Source organism: Acomys minous (assembly GCF_964271855.1).
Source record: "Acomys minous genome assembly, chromosome: 1".
Classification (NCBI taxonomy): Eukaryota; Metazoa; Chordata; class Mammalia; order Rodentia; family Muridae; genus Acomys; species Acomys minous.
Window position 1 is genome coordinate 58697784 of NC_140483.1, and position 16086 is coordinate 58713869.

The following is a 16086-nucleotide window of genomic DNA, read 5'->3' on the forward strand; positions in this document are numbered from 1 at the left end:
TGTAATCAGGCAGTCTTAATCTTTAATAAATAAATATACAGAATGAATTAAAATAAAAACAACAAAACACATAAGGAGAATTGTACATTCTGTTTAATATCACTCTGATTCTCTCTCTCTGTCCCTCTCTCCTCCCTCCCTCCCTCCCTTCTTTCTTTCCTTTTTTTTTTTTTTTGGATTTTTTGAGACAGGGTTTCTCTGTGGACTCACTTTGTATACCAGGCTGTCCTGGAACTCAAAGCGATCCACCTACCTCTGCCTCCTGAATGCTAGGATTAAAGGTGTGCGCCACCATGCCTGGCTTTTTCTTTCCTCTTTTTAAAGAAATCTAACAGCTATACAAAAGGAAAAAAAAAATGCTTCTCATAATCCTTCTCATTTATAATAAACATAAATTAACCTGTTGCTGTGTTTTCATCTTATCTTGAGGACTGTGCTTTCAAATTTACTCATGAAATGTGAATGTAGTTCCATTTAAAAAGGACATTAAACACAGCCCGGGCATCGCCTGGTTCTTTGTTTGCTTTCCCAATAATAACGTCCTGTTCTCTCATAGTGATGGCCGAGGAGCCACTTCATCCTCTCACCGAGGGCGGCACCGTGTTGTGTGCGTTGCCGCTCACTCCTCTGCTCTGCCCCTGGCCCCCCTTGATCAGCCCCTTATGTGTAGGCACCTGGGTGCTAGGGGGCTCCTGCCATTGCCGGGCTGCAGGAAAGGGTCGCAGGGGCCCAGCAGGGGATGGAAGATTTAAACACAGTAAGATATTGCCAGATTAGTCCACAATGACAGTCCTTTCAGTCCTCAGTGAGAATTTGTTTCCTGAATCTTTGCCAATCTAGGAGTTTATTCAAATGTTAAAGTTTTCTAGCCCGGTGTAGTGATTAAAGCCTTTTGTATAAGTATTCCTCTTTACAACTTGTAACAGTCCTTTCCACTTGGCCACCGCTGTCCCGCCTTTCTTATCCTTTAGTCATTTTTATGTTGGGTCGGTGATCTTTGCTAAAGTTCAGCTAACATTTATCCATCCTGTCTCGCAACTTTTTAAAAGCTTTGTCATTTACAGTGTGACCTTTTGTTGAGCCTTTTTGGTGTTTCTGGAACAGGAGGGTGCACAGCAAGGAGAGATCACTTCTGGGCAGCGTGGCAAGGGTGTTTAGGGCTTTCGGTACTAGGATTTCGTTTTTAAATTTATTTGTTTTTTTGGTTTTTCAAGACAGAGTTTCTCTGTGGAGCCTTGGCTTTCCTGGACTTGCTGTGTAGACCAGGTTGGCCTCGAACTCACAGTGATCCGCCTACCTCTGCCTCCCGAGTGCTGGGATTAAAGGCGTGCGCCACCACCACCAGGTAGGATTTCTCATTGTCAGGGTCATTTTGGGTAGAGACTTTCGGCCCGTTATAGCTATAAAATTCAGTAAGAAGTAGTTGATTTTTACATGCTGACCAAATGTGTGGAATGTTCACCAGCACATAGTATTTTCATGCACCTCATTGGCTGCCTTCTGAGGAGTTTAGGATCTGTTGTTGCTTTGTGTTGAGATCAGTTTCTAGGGAGGCTCACCTGCCATCCTCACTGAGCTTTTCGAAGGCTCAGGCATGCCGCTGTACTTCTTCATCTCTTTATGGGTAATTAAGTGGACATGCGTCTGGTGTCATGTCTCGTGCCCTGGAGCAGGCACAGAAGAGCAGGAACGTGTAGCCTGTGTTTCTAGCCTGTTGGCATCTGTCAGTGGTTTGGGGAGTTAAGACTCTCCCTCAGCACCATGGCTGCTTCTATAGCAGCATCTTACTACTTCTTTTTTTTTTTAATTATTTATTTTATGTACACCTGCAGGCCAGGCCAGGGCGTCAGATTCTAGTATAGATGGTCATGAGCCACCATGTGGTTGCTGGAAATTGAACTCAGGACCTCTGGAAGAGCAGATAGTGCTCATAACTGCTGAACCAACTCTCCAGCCCCAATTTTACCTGTTTCATTTGCAGAACAAATTACAACATATAGTCAATTTGTGTGTGTGTGTGTGTGTGTGTGTGTGTGTGTGTGTGTGTGTGTGCGCGCGCACGCGCGCCTGTAGCTTGTGTATTTCTGTATAATATAGTTAAGTCCCATGGTTGGGGTCTCATGGTGTATTTGCTAATATTCCCCATTGTATCTCACCCCCTGAGCCAGTGTGGGTACACACTAAGCACGCTCGAGTTTTCCAGACTGAGGGCATTCTGTGTCTGCATGTGCTTCTCCCCTGGGCTCCTCTCTGGCCTCGGATCTAGGCTTGTGGACTCCTGAGGATCTGACATAAGGACAGTGCGTCCTACTCTCAAAGCTCTGTGACTTCTCCAGGCCTTTCTTCTTTTAACGGTTGTCTAACTACAGCTAAGGGTGCTGCTTTGTGTGGGCATGGGGGGGCTCCACTCCCCAGGCTTTATACTGGAAGGAGAGGCCTAGACATTTTTGAGGAGACATGACACTTCCCTTCTCCCTGGGAAGGGCTGTCTGTGGTGTCAGGGTAGGAATGGGTCGTTGTAGAGTGGTCTGAGAATGGCTGAGCAGGCAGGGTCTCCTCTGCTCCTTCCTGGGGTGGGGGACATCTGGGGGGGGGGCGGGACTTGAGCCTGGACCTGTGGACTTGAGCTGCTTTCTCGCTGGAGCCTGAGAACTTAGGAGATAGATAGCCTGCATTGATTGGTATCTAGTTGCCAGGGTGGAAGTGCTTCCACAGGGAGCTTCATAGTCAAGTCCTGGCAGAGCTGCGTGAAAGGTTCTCTGGAGGGATTGCTCCATAGCGGATGACCTCATTCATACACTAGGATGTTCGCTCTCAGGGCGGCCATGAGCCAGGTGAGATGACACATTGGAAGTACTTAGCCCATTTTATTTGGAGACACCACCCCCATCTCGAGCTGTGCCTGCTGCCCACTCAAGAAGCTGCTGAGACTTGCCTACAGTGGCTGCCTTTCCAGGTCCAACTTTCCCTTTAACCCTGGAAAGCATCTGGGGGCAACCGTGTGCTATAAAAGAAGCATTCGTGGTCCAGAATGAAGGGACGGTGGCCCTGGCCTAAGGGAGTGGGGAGTTTGGTGCCTGACACAGGGCTTTCCCCTAACACCCCCCCCCATCCCTGGCCCCCCCCCCCCAGCTGCTTCCTGGGAATGCAGAGGGATCTTGTTTAACAACACGACAGCCCACTTGGTGCCTGAATTGGACTTTTGCATCACTCTTGGCACCAGGTCGGAATCAGCACTTCCTGTTCCAGCTGTCTCTTTAAGTGGTTTGTGGAGGGGAAACTCAGGCTGCACTGTGTCCTGGGTCCCCACTGGCTGCTGCTCAGAGCTATGAATAACCCCTAAGCGAGGTGGGGGTGACTGGGATCCCAGCTGCCCATCTCAGGGGACTAACACACAGGAATAGGAGCGGAATAATAATAGCAGGACACTGATGGCAGTGCTCATCGGGTGCCAGGCCCTTCTCGGTAGCCTGCAAGCTATGTACATGTTATACTTGCTAAATATAGCGACCCCAGAGGCCTGTTAGTGGCCTGCTGAGCAGGTGAGGAAATGAGAGGCCCAAAGGCGTTAGGAGCCTCCCTCTCCTGCAGTTCCCAGAGCTTGTGAGGTCTTTTTAGTGTGGAGGGTGCATGGGCAGTTAATTTGTTGCTGTCTTCCTTGCTGCTGCTGTTGGTGAGTAGTGGGGCAGGCCCAAGCTCCTCTCTGGCTCTTTCCTGTCTGGCTTTTGGTTTGGTTTAGAATATCTTCAGGAGATCCCATGATGGAAGTCAGAGGTATATGCAGCCAGAATCTAGGCCTGTTTTCAACACTGGGTGGGGGAGGTTTCCGTAACCCACTGTCTTAGAATTCCCTTCCTGGCTTGCGACCTGATCCTGACCCCTGCCATGCTTGCCAGGCTGCCTTGGCTGTTGCACCTTGAGTTAGAACACACATCTTTTGGTCTTTTCCACAAGAGAATTTCAGACACACCATACAGGGCTGAGTCAAGGCACAGGATTGGTTTCAGTCTTAGCATGGGTACCATGGACTCCTCAGTTCCTCCCAGGCGTGCCTTCTCTGGGGGCCTCGGGTTTTTGTTTTTTGTTTTTTTGGTAGAAAAGTCCATTTTCTGCCCCCAGAGCTAAGGTCCTGAGTGCTTTGTTCTCCAATGTCCTTGCTGCCCTGGAGGAGGGACACCTTACCCATGTGGCTCTCCTGACTCAGTTGCCCCTGCTGCCCTGGCTCACCTTGCTGAGGTCCTGGGAGCTCCCTGTCCCCTCTCTGCCTGGAGGGCTCAGGTTGCCTCTCTTGACTTTCCTACTTAGCCATGTACTTCAGATTTGCACATTCTTTGTTTGTCTGCAAGTGTCTTTGACACCTCATGGCCCTGACCTGTGACATCAGCCAGCCTGCCTGTGAAGGTCTTTCATAGCTACAGTTAATTTTCATATCCAGTGAAGGTTTAATAAATACGTGACTGGGATATATAGGGAGACCCTTTCTCAAATGAAACAAAACAAAAATGAAACTCCACTAAAAACTCCAGCCATACTTTGAAAGTTAACTCTTTTCTTACCTATGCCTCAACGCCTCTAACCTAGCCAAGTTTCTAGAGGACAAAACCCAAATTTCATTTCAGTTACTTGTCTTCCTGGGATATTTACATTTCTCTAAGAATTGAGAAGTCTCCTAACCCTGCTCCAGTTGACTTCCGCTGGAGGAGAGAGGCCTGCTTACAGCATAGGGGTGGGTGGCTGGGAGGGAGGAGAGAGAGGCCCACAACCCCCACCCCCCCCACCCTCCACCCCCCCATCCCCGCTGGGAGGGAGGAGAGAGTAAGGCAAAGTATGCAGCGGGTCTTTGCTACTTAGTGGCTTCTTCTTTCCTCCACCTTTTCAACCCCCTTACACTAGACTTGAGAGAAAAAAGGACACAGAGTAAAGGAAAGAGATCCCTGAAAAAGCAGGGGCAGGAAAGGGGATGACCTCATTGGTTAGACTACTTCCTGCTGCTTGGGGTGGAGCTCGGTGGGGCAAGTTTGCTCTTCCCTGTCTGGATAGATAATCTCCTCTCTTGATCCCCACCTCTTGAAGCCCTAGCATTTATATACCTTCTGATAAGTTCCCAAAATTCCAAACATCACACAATCACACCCCTGCCAGAGCTTGAGGCAAATCAGTCAGCTGCTTCTAAGCAGCCCTGTATCCCCACGCCTGGATTTCAAATGAAAACATGTTCTTACAATGTTTCTGTTGGTTTTTTGTTTGTTGTTTTGTTTTTTATTTTTTTGTTTTTGGTTTTTTGAGACAGAGTTTCTCTGTGTAGCCTTGGCTGTCCTAGACTCACTTTGTGGACCAGGCTGGCCTTGAGCTCACAGTGATCCGCCTGCCTCTGCTTCCCAGGTGCTGGGGTTAAAGGCGTGCGCCACCACGCCCGGCTACTTCTGTGTTTTTAAAGAAACCAAAATTCCAAAATTGTCAGTACAAAAGTAGCAGTGGGAAAGGGTATAACCCCAGACTCCCTTTCCCTGTCAGAGAGAACTAGAAAATACATTTCTATTAGGTGCAGGAAGAGAGAGAGGAGGGATTTAAAGATATCAAATCTTGTTTCACCTGTTTGAAACGTGGGTTGTGGGAGAAGGCATCAGAATGGAAAGGGTTAAAGTTAGATGAAGGGAAGAATATTCCATATAGATCTTCTTGGCTGTTTTTGTTGTGTTTGTAATAGGGTCTCCCTAGGCTATAGGGTCTTCCGTATAGCCCAGACTGGCAGAGAACTCCTACTGCCCAGCTGTGAGTGGTGATATCATGGGTGTTTGACACTATTGGAAATTTATTTGCCAGGAAGGACGCTTCCTGTTCAGCTGGACCTGCACACACCTTCCCCTGTTGAGAGTGTTCGGCTGTAGCATTGTCTCTGAGGTGAAGCCAGGCTATGGCTACTGTGCTTGGGTCTTGTTTGATCCCCAGACAGCTGTGTTCCTGTATCCCAAGCCAAGGGGCCAGTCTGAGGATTGGTTTGTCGTCAGCACTCTTGTCTGCTGTCTTTAGAATTTTGTCTGCTTTGCCTTTGGCGGTGCAGGGGCTGAACACTTGGCACACGGGATCTAGTGATGCACCTGGCTTGAAAACACAGGCCCTTGGCCAGGAACCTGCTCTGACACCTTCGTTGCCTGCCTGTTCATCTGTGGTATTTCCTGTCACCAGATGTGGAGGCAGAGTGTGAGGGTGTGAGTTCTGCCCCGCCCCCAAGGTTCTTTTTACTTCATTCTGCACTGTGATGGAGAGTGGGAGAGTTGAGTTATAACCATTTCCAGGGCCCACCTCTTGTATCTCTCCTCCCTTCTGCACTAGCCTGAACATTCAGACTGTCAGTCTGTTTTGGTTTTGACATTCAGTACCAAGCGTGGCCTCTAGTAGTTCAGTCACTACTTGATGAAGTGAGTTACATGCACGTGGAATTGGCCAGTGTTCTGTTCCTCTTACAGCCCGGGAAAGTAAATATACACACCCCCACAGTAAACGGAGTTTATGTCATGCCCTCATTTGACCAGAAGGTGGCAGTGTGACAGCGCTGAGCTTGCATCCTGTCTCCTGTCTTGGGAGCTTAGCTATCTTATCTAGTTGATTTTTTGTTGCCTCTTTGAAGCCACTCGGAGACGTTTCAGCCTCCAGCCTTCTCTTAGGCTTTGGGCCATAGGGTGGAAAGAAATGGAATTTGGTGTCTGTCAGGCCTGATCCAGATCGTGGCTGTCTTCCTAGAAGCTTAGCCTTGGGCAGGCTACTTCTCTGACACGGTTCAGCATGACTGCAGCATGAAAGCACGTTACCTTTGTCGTTGGAGATTCCGCTGCTTGCCTTTGGCTGTCTGATACCAGACTCCAGCTCGCCTCTCAGTCCTCCCTGCTTATCTGCTCAGCCAGATTGACTTCATGTCTGTCAGTGCCTAGTCCTCACCTTATCACACGTCGGGATGCCTTCCCGCCGTCTGCCTGCCCGTTTGCTCTCTGGCCTGTTTCAGCCTGCAACGTGTCCAGAGCTGTTGGAAGAGTGATGTATTGGTGACTCTGTGCGGGCCTCTGTCTTAAGGATTGTGGCATCCGTGCCCTGCACTGAGCAGGCACGCCAGTAAAAATGATAGCTATTAGTGCTGAGCCCAGTTCAAGCCTCCTAGCATATCTGTGAGCAAAAGCGGCCACTCCATTGTACAAAGTAGAGGTGTGCTAGGATGCCTTTGGTCCCAACAATGGAATTCTACTAAAAGAGTGTATGCAACCAGGAAGCTATTCTTGTGTTTTTGTTTTGTTTTGGAGACAGGGTCTCACAGAGCTCAGGCTTGCCTTGGATTCACTGTGGAGCCAAGATTGGCCTCGAACCCTTGCTCTCTTGCCTAGTTTCCCAGTTGCTGGCATTGCAGGTGTGCCTGGCGGGAAATGGGACACTTGGTTACGTCTCAGGGATCCAGGGAGCTGCAGTCTTTCACTTTCTTCCCTCAGTACACTACTCTGTAGTCTTTAGGCCAGTCCTTTTCCTGGTACCATGGTGACAGCATGCTCCTAGCTTTTTTTTTTTTAATTTAATTTATTTTATTATCTATCTATTTATTTATTTATTTGGTCTCTCAGTCAATTGCCTTCAGGGTTCTTCCGGGACATTTGGATCTTGGGATTGTTCTTAAGTTAGTCAGTAAAAGGACAGAAGCCAGGTAGCTGGTTAGACTGATCAGAATCCAGCCTTTAAGGCTGGCGAGGGGGCAGCTTCATGGAATGCCCCAGGGCACCTGGTCTAGGGAAAAGAAGGGACATGAAGACGGCTCCCATCTGCTCACGCAGATAGAGTGAACTCCAGGGTTCTGACGGGCACCTGGCTGACTCCAGAGGCTGTGTCTCTGAACCTGCTGTAGCCTCGATGGGTTTGTTTTCTGTTCCTGCTGACGCTGGCATCTCTCCCTTCCTTGTCAACCCTTTCCTTGTAGTGATTTCTTTTCTGTCTGTCTCCCTGGGACACTGTCCTCCAACACTTGACTGCCGCCTGCCTCCCGTAGACTTCACTCTCCTAGCCTATGTAGCCTTGGTGGCCATTGGGAATGGGAGCTGTCTCAGTCAGCCTTGCTGTGCAGGCTCTGGAGGGGTCAAGACGAAAGTTTGTGTTGATTGGTTAGATTTGCTGCAGAGTGATCTTATGGTCCTAGATCGGGGAGAGACTGGGGGAGATTTCATGTAAATGGCCTTAGGCCTGGAGAGAGAGAGAGCAATGCAGTGTTGGTGGGAAAGCTGGCACGTGGGTATAGGCTTCCAACAAGCCTGGGGTAGGGGTGGGGGGGCACTAGCCATTTTCTGTAGCCTCGTATCACTGAAGAGGTGTTGGCCTTACAGATGCTCCAGGACTGTCCAAAAGCTCGCAGGGAGGTGGAGCTGCACTGGAGGGCCTCCCAGTGCCCGCACATCGTGCGCATCGTAGACGTCTACGAGAACCTGTACGCGGGGAGGAAGTGCCTGCTCATCGTCATGGAGTGGTGAGCCCCCTGCTGTGCTCTGTGAGCGCCTCTGCCTCTGGGGACAGCCCAGTGTGGAATGTCAGCATCTGACTTGCTTTGGGGGGGCAGTGGAGCCCGGTGGTGGTGGGGGGAGCAATTGGCTCGTTGCCAGGTGTTCCACTGTGCCTTTTCTTCCAGTCTCGATGGTGGAGAGCTCTTTAGTCGAATCCAGGACCGAGGAGACCAGGCATTCACAGAAAGAGGTAGAGAGGGTGTGGGGATGGATAGCTTGGGGTGGACAGGGCAGTAGGCAACTGTAGATCCTTGGCAGGGACCCGCTCACTGGAGAGGTCGAGGGTGCTGCCTCTCAGGCTCACTGCTAGGAGCGTCTCTCTCCTGTAGCCGTGGGCTAGCTCCTAGCTTCTCTGTGTCTCTGATGAGGTGGTGGGCGCGGGAGACTGAGGCTGCACTGGGAGGTTGGTGTGTAGAGCTTTCAGGCCTCTAGCTCCTGTTTTTTTTTTTCTCTCTGCAGAAGCATCAGAAATCATGAAGAGCATTGGCGAGGCCATCCAGTACTTACATTCTATCAACATTGCTCACCGGGATGTCAAGGTACCACCTGTTTGTACCCCAGGAGCTGTGAGGATGGGACAGCGGGAGTCCCCTTGCACCCTGGTTGCCTGGTTCCTCAGGTCAGGATAGGGGTGCAGCCCAGTCTGTGGCCTGTAGGGCTTGGCACAGGGAACCGTAAACTTAGGAGTGAGGCCCTCTTTGGCTACGCTCAGCCCTGTGTGTCTCTGCGTCAGCACCTCACTGTTCCACACATAACTCTGAGCCAGCAGTGTTGCCCACAGCTCCATCCGTCTCTGGTCTCCTGGCCCTCCATAGCAGGCAGCTGATGCTCTCCCGCTGTCCAGTGCCGAGGGAGTGGACGGATGGATGTTGGCTGAGCAGAGGACGGGAGGGCACAGTCCTTCCTCTTGGGTTTCTCAGCATTTCTGCAGGGTTGTGACTTCCTGTCTTTCTCTCCAGCCCGAGAACCTCTTATATACTTCCAAAAGGCCCAATGCCATCCTGAAACTCACCGATTTTGGCTTTGCCAAGGAAACCACCAGTCACAACTCTCTGACCACTCCGTGCTACACACCATACTATGTGGGTGAGTTCCTGGGAGGCCCAAGGACCGAGTCTTGACCCAGACTGTGTCCCCAGCCCCTCATTTTGCTGGCCTCAGGAGACCATAGATGCTAGGCATGTTGGGTCTTTATATCCCTGTCTGGTACTGGCTCTGACAGGACTCCACCATGAGCGGCCTGCTAGAGTTAAGCGGTGACCAAAGGTTATGGAAATAGTCTGCAGGGCCTAGGGCAGAATTCAGCATCTGTGTTCCCTTCCTGAGAAGAGCCATAGTTTTTGTCACATTCTCTGTGGAACCTGGGATTCAGATTTTGCTCTAAAGCCCCTGCCCACTCATAGGATAAGCTCCCAAACCGCGCTGGTGAGGTTAAGTGGGTAGCATGGGTTCGCAAGTGTTGAGCAGCTCAGCAACGTTTTCACCCTAAGCTTCCAGCTGCAGAGTCCCTCCTGGGGGAGGGTCCTCACTTCCCTCCCACTCCAGTTGCTCTCCTGTTATGACGGGATGAGGGACTCTGAAGCAACCCACAGTGATCTTTGCTTTGCAGCTCCAGAAGTGCTGGGCCCAGAGAAGTATGACAAGTCCTGTGACATGTGGTCCTTGGGTGTCATCATGTACATTCTGTGAGTGGGCTGATGTGGGGGCTGGGGTGTGGGCTGGGGTGTGGGCTGGGGTGTGGGCTGGGGTGAGGGCTGGGCTGGGGGCTGGGCTGGGGGCTGGGCTGGGGGCTTGGCTGAGACCTAGAGTTTGGACTGGGGTGAGGGCTGGGGTGTGAGCTGGGGTGGGGGCTGGAGTGGGGGCTGGGATAGGGGCTGGGATGGAGGCTGGGGTGTGGGCTGGGGTGTGGGCTGAGGCTAGGCTACAGTGCGTCAGGGAGCTGGGGAAGCCTGTGCCTCTGTAGGACAAGAGGAAGAACAGACATTAGTGCTTCCTCTTTGGATGGGGGAATCCCCTGGGAATCCCCAGTATCCCTGCTTCATTTGATGCTTAGTGGGGTCTGGTTGCTAAGAGATGACAGAAACTAGCTAATGGGCTAGACTGGTTGACATCCTTGGCACATTGGACTCTGTCTGTACCAACAGTTTCCTATTTTTCAATGTGCCTATTACAGGAAGAGCCTGTTTCTCACCCGATCCTTGGCACAGGGTTTCTAAGTAACACACACTTTCTCCTTCCCTTCCTTAGGCTGTGTGGGTACCCCCCTTTCTATTCCAATCATGGCCTTGCCATCTCTCCGGGCATGAAGACTCGTATTCGAATGGGCCAGTATGAATTCCCTAACCCAGAATGGTCCGAAGTATCAGAAGAAGGTAGGAGGACCCAGCCTTCTGGGACACAGGAGGCGGTGTGCGAGAGTGCACGTGTAGGTGAAGGTGCCTGTCTCACATGGTGCTCACAGCTGGTCCTATGCCTTCTTGGTGTCTCTTGCCTGCGTGAAGTGCCTAAGGCAGGGTCAGAGTCATCTGTGTAGGGCTTGTCCAGTGGCTTAACATGGTGGTCCTTGGAGTCACTGCTCCTTGGGTAGCTGCCTCGATGTAGTCTAAGTAATGCAGGAGAGTGCAGGCAAAGTATAGCTCCTGAGCTGTCCCTGTCCCTTGAGCTATCCACCTCTGACCCCTGAGCTGTCCATCCACCTCTGACCCCTGAGCTGTCCATCCACCTCTGACCCCTGAGCTGTCCATCTACCACTCCTGAGCTGTCTGTTCACCTCTGACCCCTGAGCTGTCCTGTCCTCTGAGCTGTCCTGTCCTCTGAGCTGTCCCATCCCCTGAGCTGTCCCATCCTCTGAGCTGTCGTGTCCTCTGCCTTACCCCGTAGTCAAGATGCTTATCCGGAATCTGCTGAAAACAGAGCCCACCCAGAGAATGACCATCACAGAATTCATGAACCACCCCTGGATCATGGTAAGCTTTGTGGGTTGGGGAGACGTGGGGGCAAGGGACTATTGCTCAGTATGGTCTTCACCAGGACTTTACTGCCCCAGAATGCCATTTGATCCCATTTCTGGCTCCTCAGCAATCTACGAAGGTCCCTCAGACCCCACTGCACACCAGCCGCGTCCTGAAGGAGGACAAGGAACGATGGGAGGATGTCAAGGTGAGGGACACCGCTGAGTTAGAGATCTCAGGGAGGCGGTGTAGGGGAAGTCCCAGCATGAGTGCTGGCCCTGGCCAAGGGCAGTTTGGGTCTGTGTTCTTCATCCCAGTGTTTCCATAGCAACAAAACGATAACTGGGAGCCATTGCCTTCACTGGCTTGTGGCAAAGGTTCTGGCCAGACTCTGCTGTCTGTTTCCCATGCGCCCTCCTCTCCCTGGGGCTCTAGTGAGACCTGAAAGGGCACCGGGTGCTGCTGTCTCCTTAGTTTCCAGATGAGGGCATTATTAAAGCCCCATACAGGTACCATGTCCTACAGGATGGCTGGCTTGGGGCTCTTTCCCCTACTGTGGGCTTGTCAGGGGGTTCCTGGCAGAATAGCTGCACAGCGGCCAGCCTGTGCTGATGCAGTGAGTGCTGAAGGACACCCACACCTGGCCCGTGCTCGCTGTACCCTCTCCCTGCATTGCCCGTGTGTCTCTGACCACTTACGTCTCTTCCGCCCTCTTTCCCTGCTGCGTCATCCCGACCCGGCTCCCAGGAGGAGATGACCAGTGCCTTGGCCACCATGCGTGTCGACTACGAACAGATCAAGATAAAGAAGATAGAAGACGCAACCAACCCGCTGCTTCTGAAGCGGCGGAAGAAGGTCCGGGCCGCGGAGGCTGCGGCCCTTGCCCACTGAGCCGCGGTATCTCCCACCCCACTGGAGGACAAGCAATAACTCTACACGAATCTATTTTTTTAAACAAAGAGACACAAGTTGCCCCACCGCTGCCTCCTGTTCTCCTGGGCTGCGTGGAGCCCAGAAATGCCTCCAGCTTGATTCTGCCCTTGGCTCTGGCCTCCCCAGAGATGAGGGGGGCTGGAGGATGTGTGAGGATGTGTGTGGTGCTCCTGAGCCCACACTCCTTTGCGTTTTGTCTGTAATTCGGCGTAGGCTTTCTATGGGCCCTCTTTTGTTGTCCCTTTCCCCCGCTCCTCGCCCTTTCCCACCTGCAAAGGCTGGGGCTTACCCACGGTCATTGTGGCCACTGTTACAGGAAATGTCCCTGGGTTGTCCCTCTGTCCTCCCTGGCCTCCTACTATATAGCCCGAGGTCCCTACTGGCTCTAGAATATGGGGGCTCCAGGAAGAGAGGGAAAGAGTGGCCACTTGCCTCCCGCTGAAGCCCTTAGCCATCACCAGTGTGCACAGGAGAGGAATGTGTCCGTGCGTGCCATGGTCCATGCCAGTGACTGGGCATGGGAGGGCCTGGGAAAGGCAGGACTGCAGGGAATCCTGCTTGAGCTGAGTCTGCCTAAATGCCTAGGTAGCTTGTCTAGAGCCAGAGCCAGAGCCAGGTAGTCATTGCCTCTGTGTTAGCTGGGCGGGGGAGGCAGGGAGGGGTGAGTGGGCCCTGGCAGCCATCAGGAGGACTGGGTCCCTTCAGGACACCTTTTCCTAAAGTAGTGCAGTGCTGGTCCTAGGTCCCTGAGGCACTGACTCACTGAGTAGCCTCTGCTCGCCCTTCTTGCCATTAGTAACCCACTCCTGTCGAGTTCTCTCAAGTTTTTAGCCATTTCTCAGTGGGCTGTCTCTCTGCTCCCATGGGGAGAGCCTGGGAAGGTTTATATGGCTGGAAAGGTGTTTGCATTTTGTGCATCCTCCCTGAGCTCCAGGGTACCTGCCAACCTCCCTTTGCCAAGGGCAGGACCACAGTTGGTCTTCCCAGATTTCCACCTTGTGGCCCGGTGGGTGGGATAGTCTTCGCACCAAAGATGTCTTGACTCTGTCCCTGCCCACTAGCCACCTTACCCTCTAATTACTCAGCCTGGGCGGGGGCTCCCCAGGATTGAGGAGGAGCAGGTGGGGAAGAGTCTTTGTGCCATGGTCCCCCATGCCCCTCCCGCTGCAGGAGGGGTGGCTCCCTCAGGGGTTGGTGGGGGAGGGGCTCCTGGGCATCTGTGGGCCTGGGGGCGGGGCCCAGATGTCTGCAGCTCCTCCCTTGTCTTTGATGGTGTGTTCAACACTCAAGACTGTTGTAAACTGTTGTTTTGTATGAGCAAAATTGTCTTTACTAAACAAATTTAATAGTTGAAAGTTTCTCATTCTCTTCCTTCCTGGGGCTCAGGCCCCTGGATCACTTACGCTCTGTTCTTCCAGCCTGTGGAGAGTTTTCTGTGATGAGTCGCAGAGCCCTATGCCCTGGGAGCGAAGAAGAGGACCTCCTGGATGGATAAACATAGGAATAGCCCCTCTTTGTTGAGGGCCTGTGTGTGACATTGTGCTGATTTCCTTTGGAGGCTGAGATGAGAAGACCAAGAAAACAGGGTGGTGTAGTACCTGAGAGTTCCAGGAGGGGGCAGTACAGGCCAGGCAGAAACAAAAGTGCCTTGAGTTAGGCAGTGAGCTAGCTTCCTCAGAAACCCTGTGATGAACTGAGTGTCCTTGCCAGGGCCTAGGGTAGAAGCTGGTTTGCTGACTCCACTGCTTCTGTTTCCAGTCCAGGGAAAAAGGCTGGGGCAGCATGGCTAGTGAGCCCTGCTTTGTGAGTTTACCAACCCAAAGCGGAAGGCACTGTGCTGGCAGTCATACAGCTGTTGGTTTGGGCTAGAACCCAGGCCTCAGGATCTTGGGGCCTGGCATGTCTTCCCTCTTCCACCAGCCTTCTCTCTGGAAGATGCACCTGCTTGCTGCCTTAGCCATCAGAGGGATCACGCCCACTCAACCTGAGACCACGCCCATCACCTTGACTACTGCTGAGACTCACCCCAGCATGCTTGTTTTTAAAGAACTCTGCCTGCACTTACAAGAGGGGTCCAGGGCGAGGGAGGAAGGAGTGCCAGGCTTGAGCAGGTCCCTGTTGTGGCTGTGATGAGCGCAGGGGCACAGGGTATGGTTATCTGGGTGAGAAGCCTGCTACAGCCTCACTGTGCTTGCAGGGGCTCTGCGGGGCCACATTCCTTGGCTTGGGGCACCTTTCTCTGTCTTTGAAACCAGCCACTTTGTACCAATCCTCTCCTTGTGTCATCACCTCTCTGACATGGCCTGAAGAATTTCCCTGAGGCCCAGTATGATGAGATTGGGCTAGCCCAGGTAACCCATTGCTAAAGCCTTAACCTCCCCCCCCCCACCCCTGCCCTGTCCCCTGCCCCAATCTCCATCTGCAAAGTCCTTTATGCTGTGGACAATGACACATCCACTGGGCCAGGAGTAGAGTGTGTTTCTTTGGGGTCCAGTTTTCTGCCACAGAGGACTGTCTCAGAGATTCCTCATCTTAGGGAGTATTAATCACCCCTGTGTTGTGTCTCCCTCTCAGTCCAGCTTACAAGGTCTAATATTGGCTTCCAAGGAAGATGACTAAAAAGGGTCTGGGGGTGTGGCCATGCTTTTGTTAACCTCCCACCCCCTGCTCCCCTCACTCCACCCTAAGATCTTGAGATTCTCTGTCTTAACTTGGTAGGGGTTTAAAAAATTTTTTTTAATGTGACTTTGTTAATGTCACATATATAATGCCACTTATATAGAGATGTGTATGGCTAGAAGAGTGTGTCAGGTCCCTTGCAGCTGGAGTTACAGGTGATTGTGAGCCATTCAGTGTGGGTGGCTCTTGAACAGCAGGGGACAGGTTGTCAGGCCTGGTGCTGGCCCTGTAGCCCACCTTTCTCCCACTCAACCAACTCCTGATGAGCTGTGTTAAATGGCGTTAGAAACTCTCAAGGCAGATGTTAGCATTCATGGGTGTGAGGTTGGGGGAGGAGAACAGGCTAGGTATACTCAAATACACCAAGGGGAATGCTTCACGTCCTTGGGTGTTGACTGAGTTAAGTGCTGCTGCTGGGTTCATCTCGTCATCGGTCGTCGTAAGTCCTACAAGGTAGCCATCAGCTTTTCCTTTAATCTGTAAAGAGATTTGAGTTCAGACATGGGCTTTGTCCAGGATCACATAACTTCTTCTGCTGTTAGGGCTTCTTTAGAATGCAGAGGAAATACGGGGGGGGGGGGGGGGAGGTGGGGGGTAAAAAGCAACTGGACTCTGTCCCCCTAGGCTATTCCAGGCCCTGGGGTATTGTGAGGGGTTCAGGAGACCACAGATTTAATGTAGTGCCCCTGCCAAGGTGGCTTTGTATAAGCATAGCTTATCCTTCCAGAGACTGCTCCACCAAGCAGGCCTAGGGGGCTAGGTTGGGCTGGTGTCCTGGCCCCCTGGTCCCTGCCATGGGGTTGGTTTGGTAAACAGTTAACTAGGGTTGGAGACAGGAAGACAGAGGGCTCTGAATGACAAGAGAGCAGGGTGTGGGCCTGAATGGGTATGTCGTAGGTGGAGCCTTGCAAAGTGTGAAAATTCAGTTATTCAAGGGGTGGGGGGAAAGGTTAGGGAAAGTGGCCACACCACTGTGAGTGTAAACAAACCACTGG

At 52.0% G+C, this 16086-nt stretch overlaps 1 protein-coding gene across 1 annotated transcript in view; it reads left to right on the plus strand.

The window, feature by feature from the left end:
* The window catches only part of MAPKAPK2 (MAPK activated protein kinase 2), a 48327-nt gene extending 34560 nt beyond the window's left edge, over nucleotides 1-13767 (plus strand). Inside the window, exons 2-10 of the mRNA XM_084778669.1 lie at nucleotides 8355-8494; nucleotides 8654-8718; nucleotides 8988-9067; nucleotides 9488-9614; nucleotides 10138-10213; nucleotides 10776-10900; nucleotides 11409-11494; nucleotides 11607-11687; nucleotides 12227-13767. Of these exons, the coding sequence (XP_084634795.1) occupies nucleotides 8355-8494; nucleotides 8654-8718; nucleotides 8988-9067; nucleotides 9488-9614; nucleotides 10138-10213; nucleotides 10776-10900; nucleotides 11409-11494; nucleotides 11607-11687; nucleotides 12227-12370 (924 nt within the window). The 3' untranslated portion in view covers nucleotides 12371-13767. The remainder of the gene's footprint in view (nucleotides 1-8354; nucleotides 8495-8653; nucleotides 8719-8987; nucleotides 9068-9487; nucleotides 9615-10137; nucleotides 10214-10775; nucleotides 10901-11408; nucleotides 11495-11606; nucleotides 11688-12226) is intronic.
* The last annotated feature ends 2319 nt before the right edge of the window (nucleotides 13768-16086 follow it).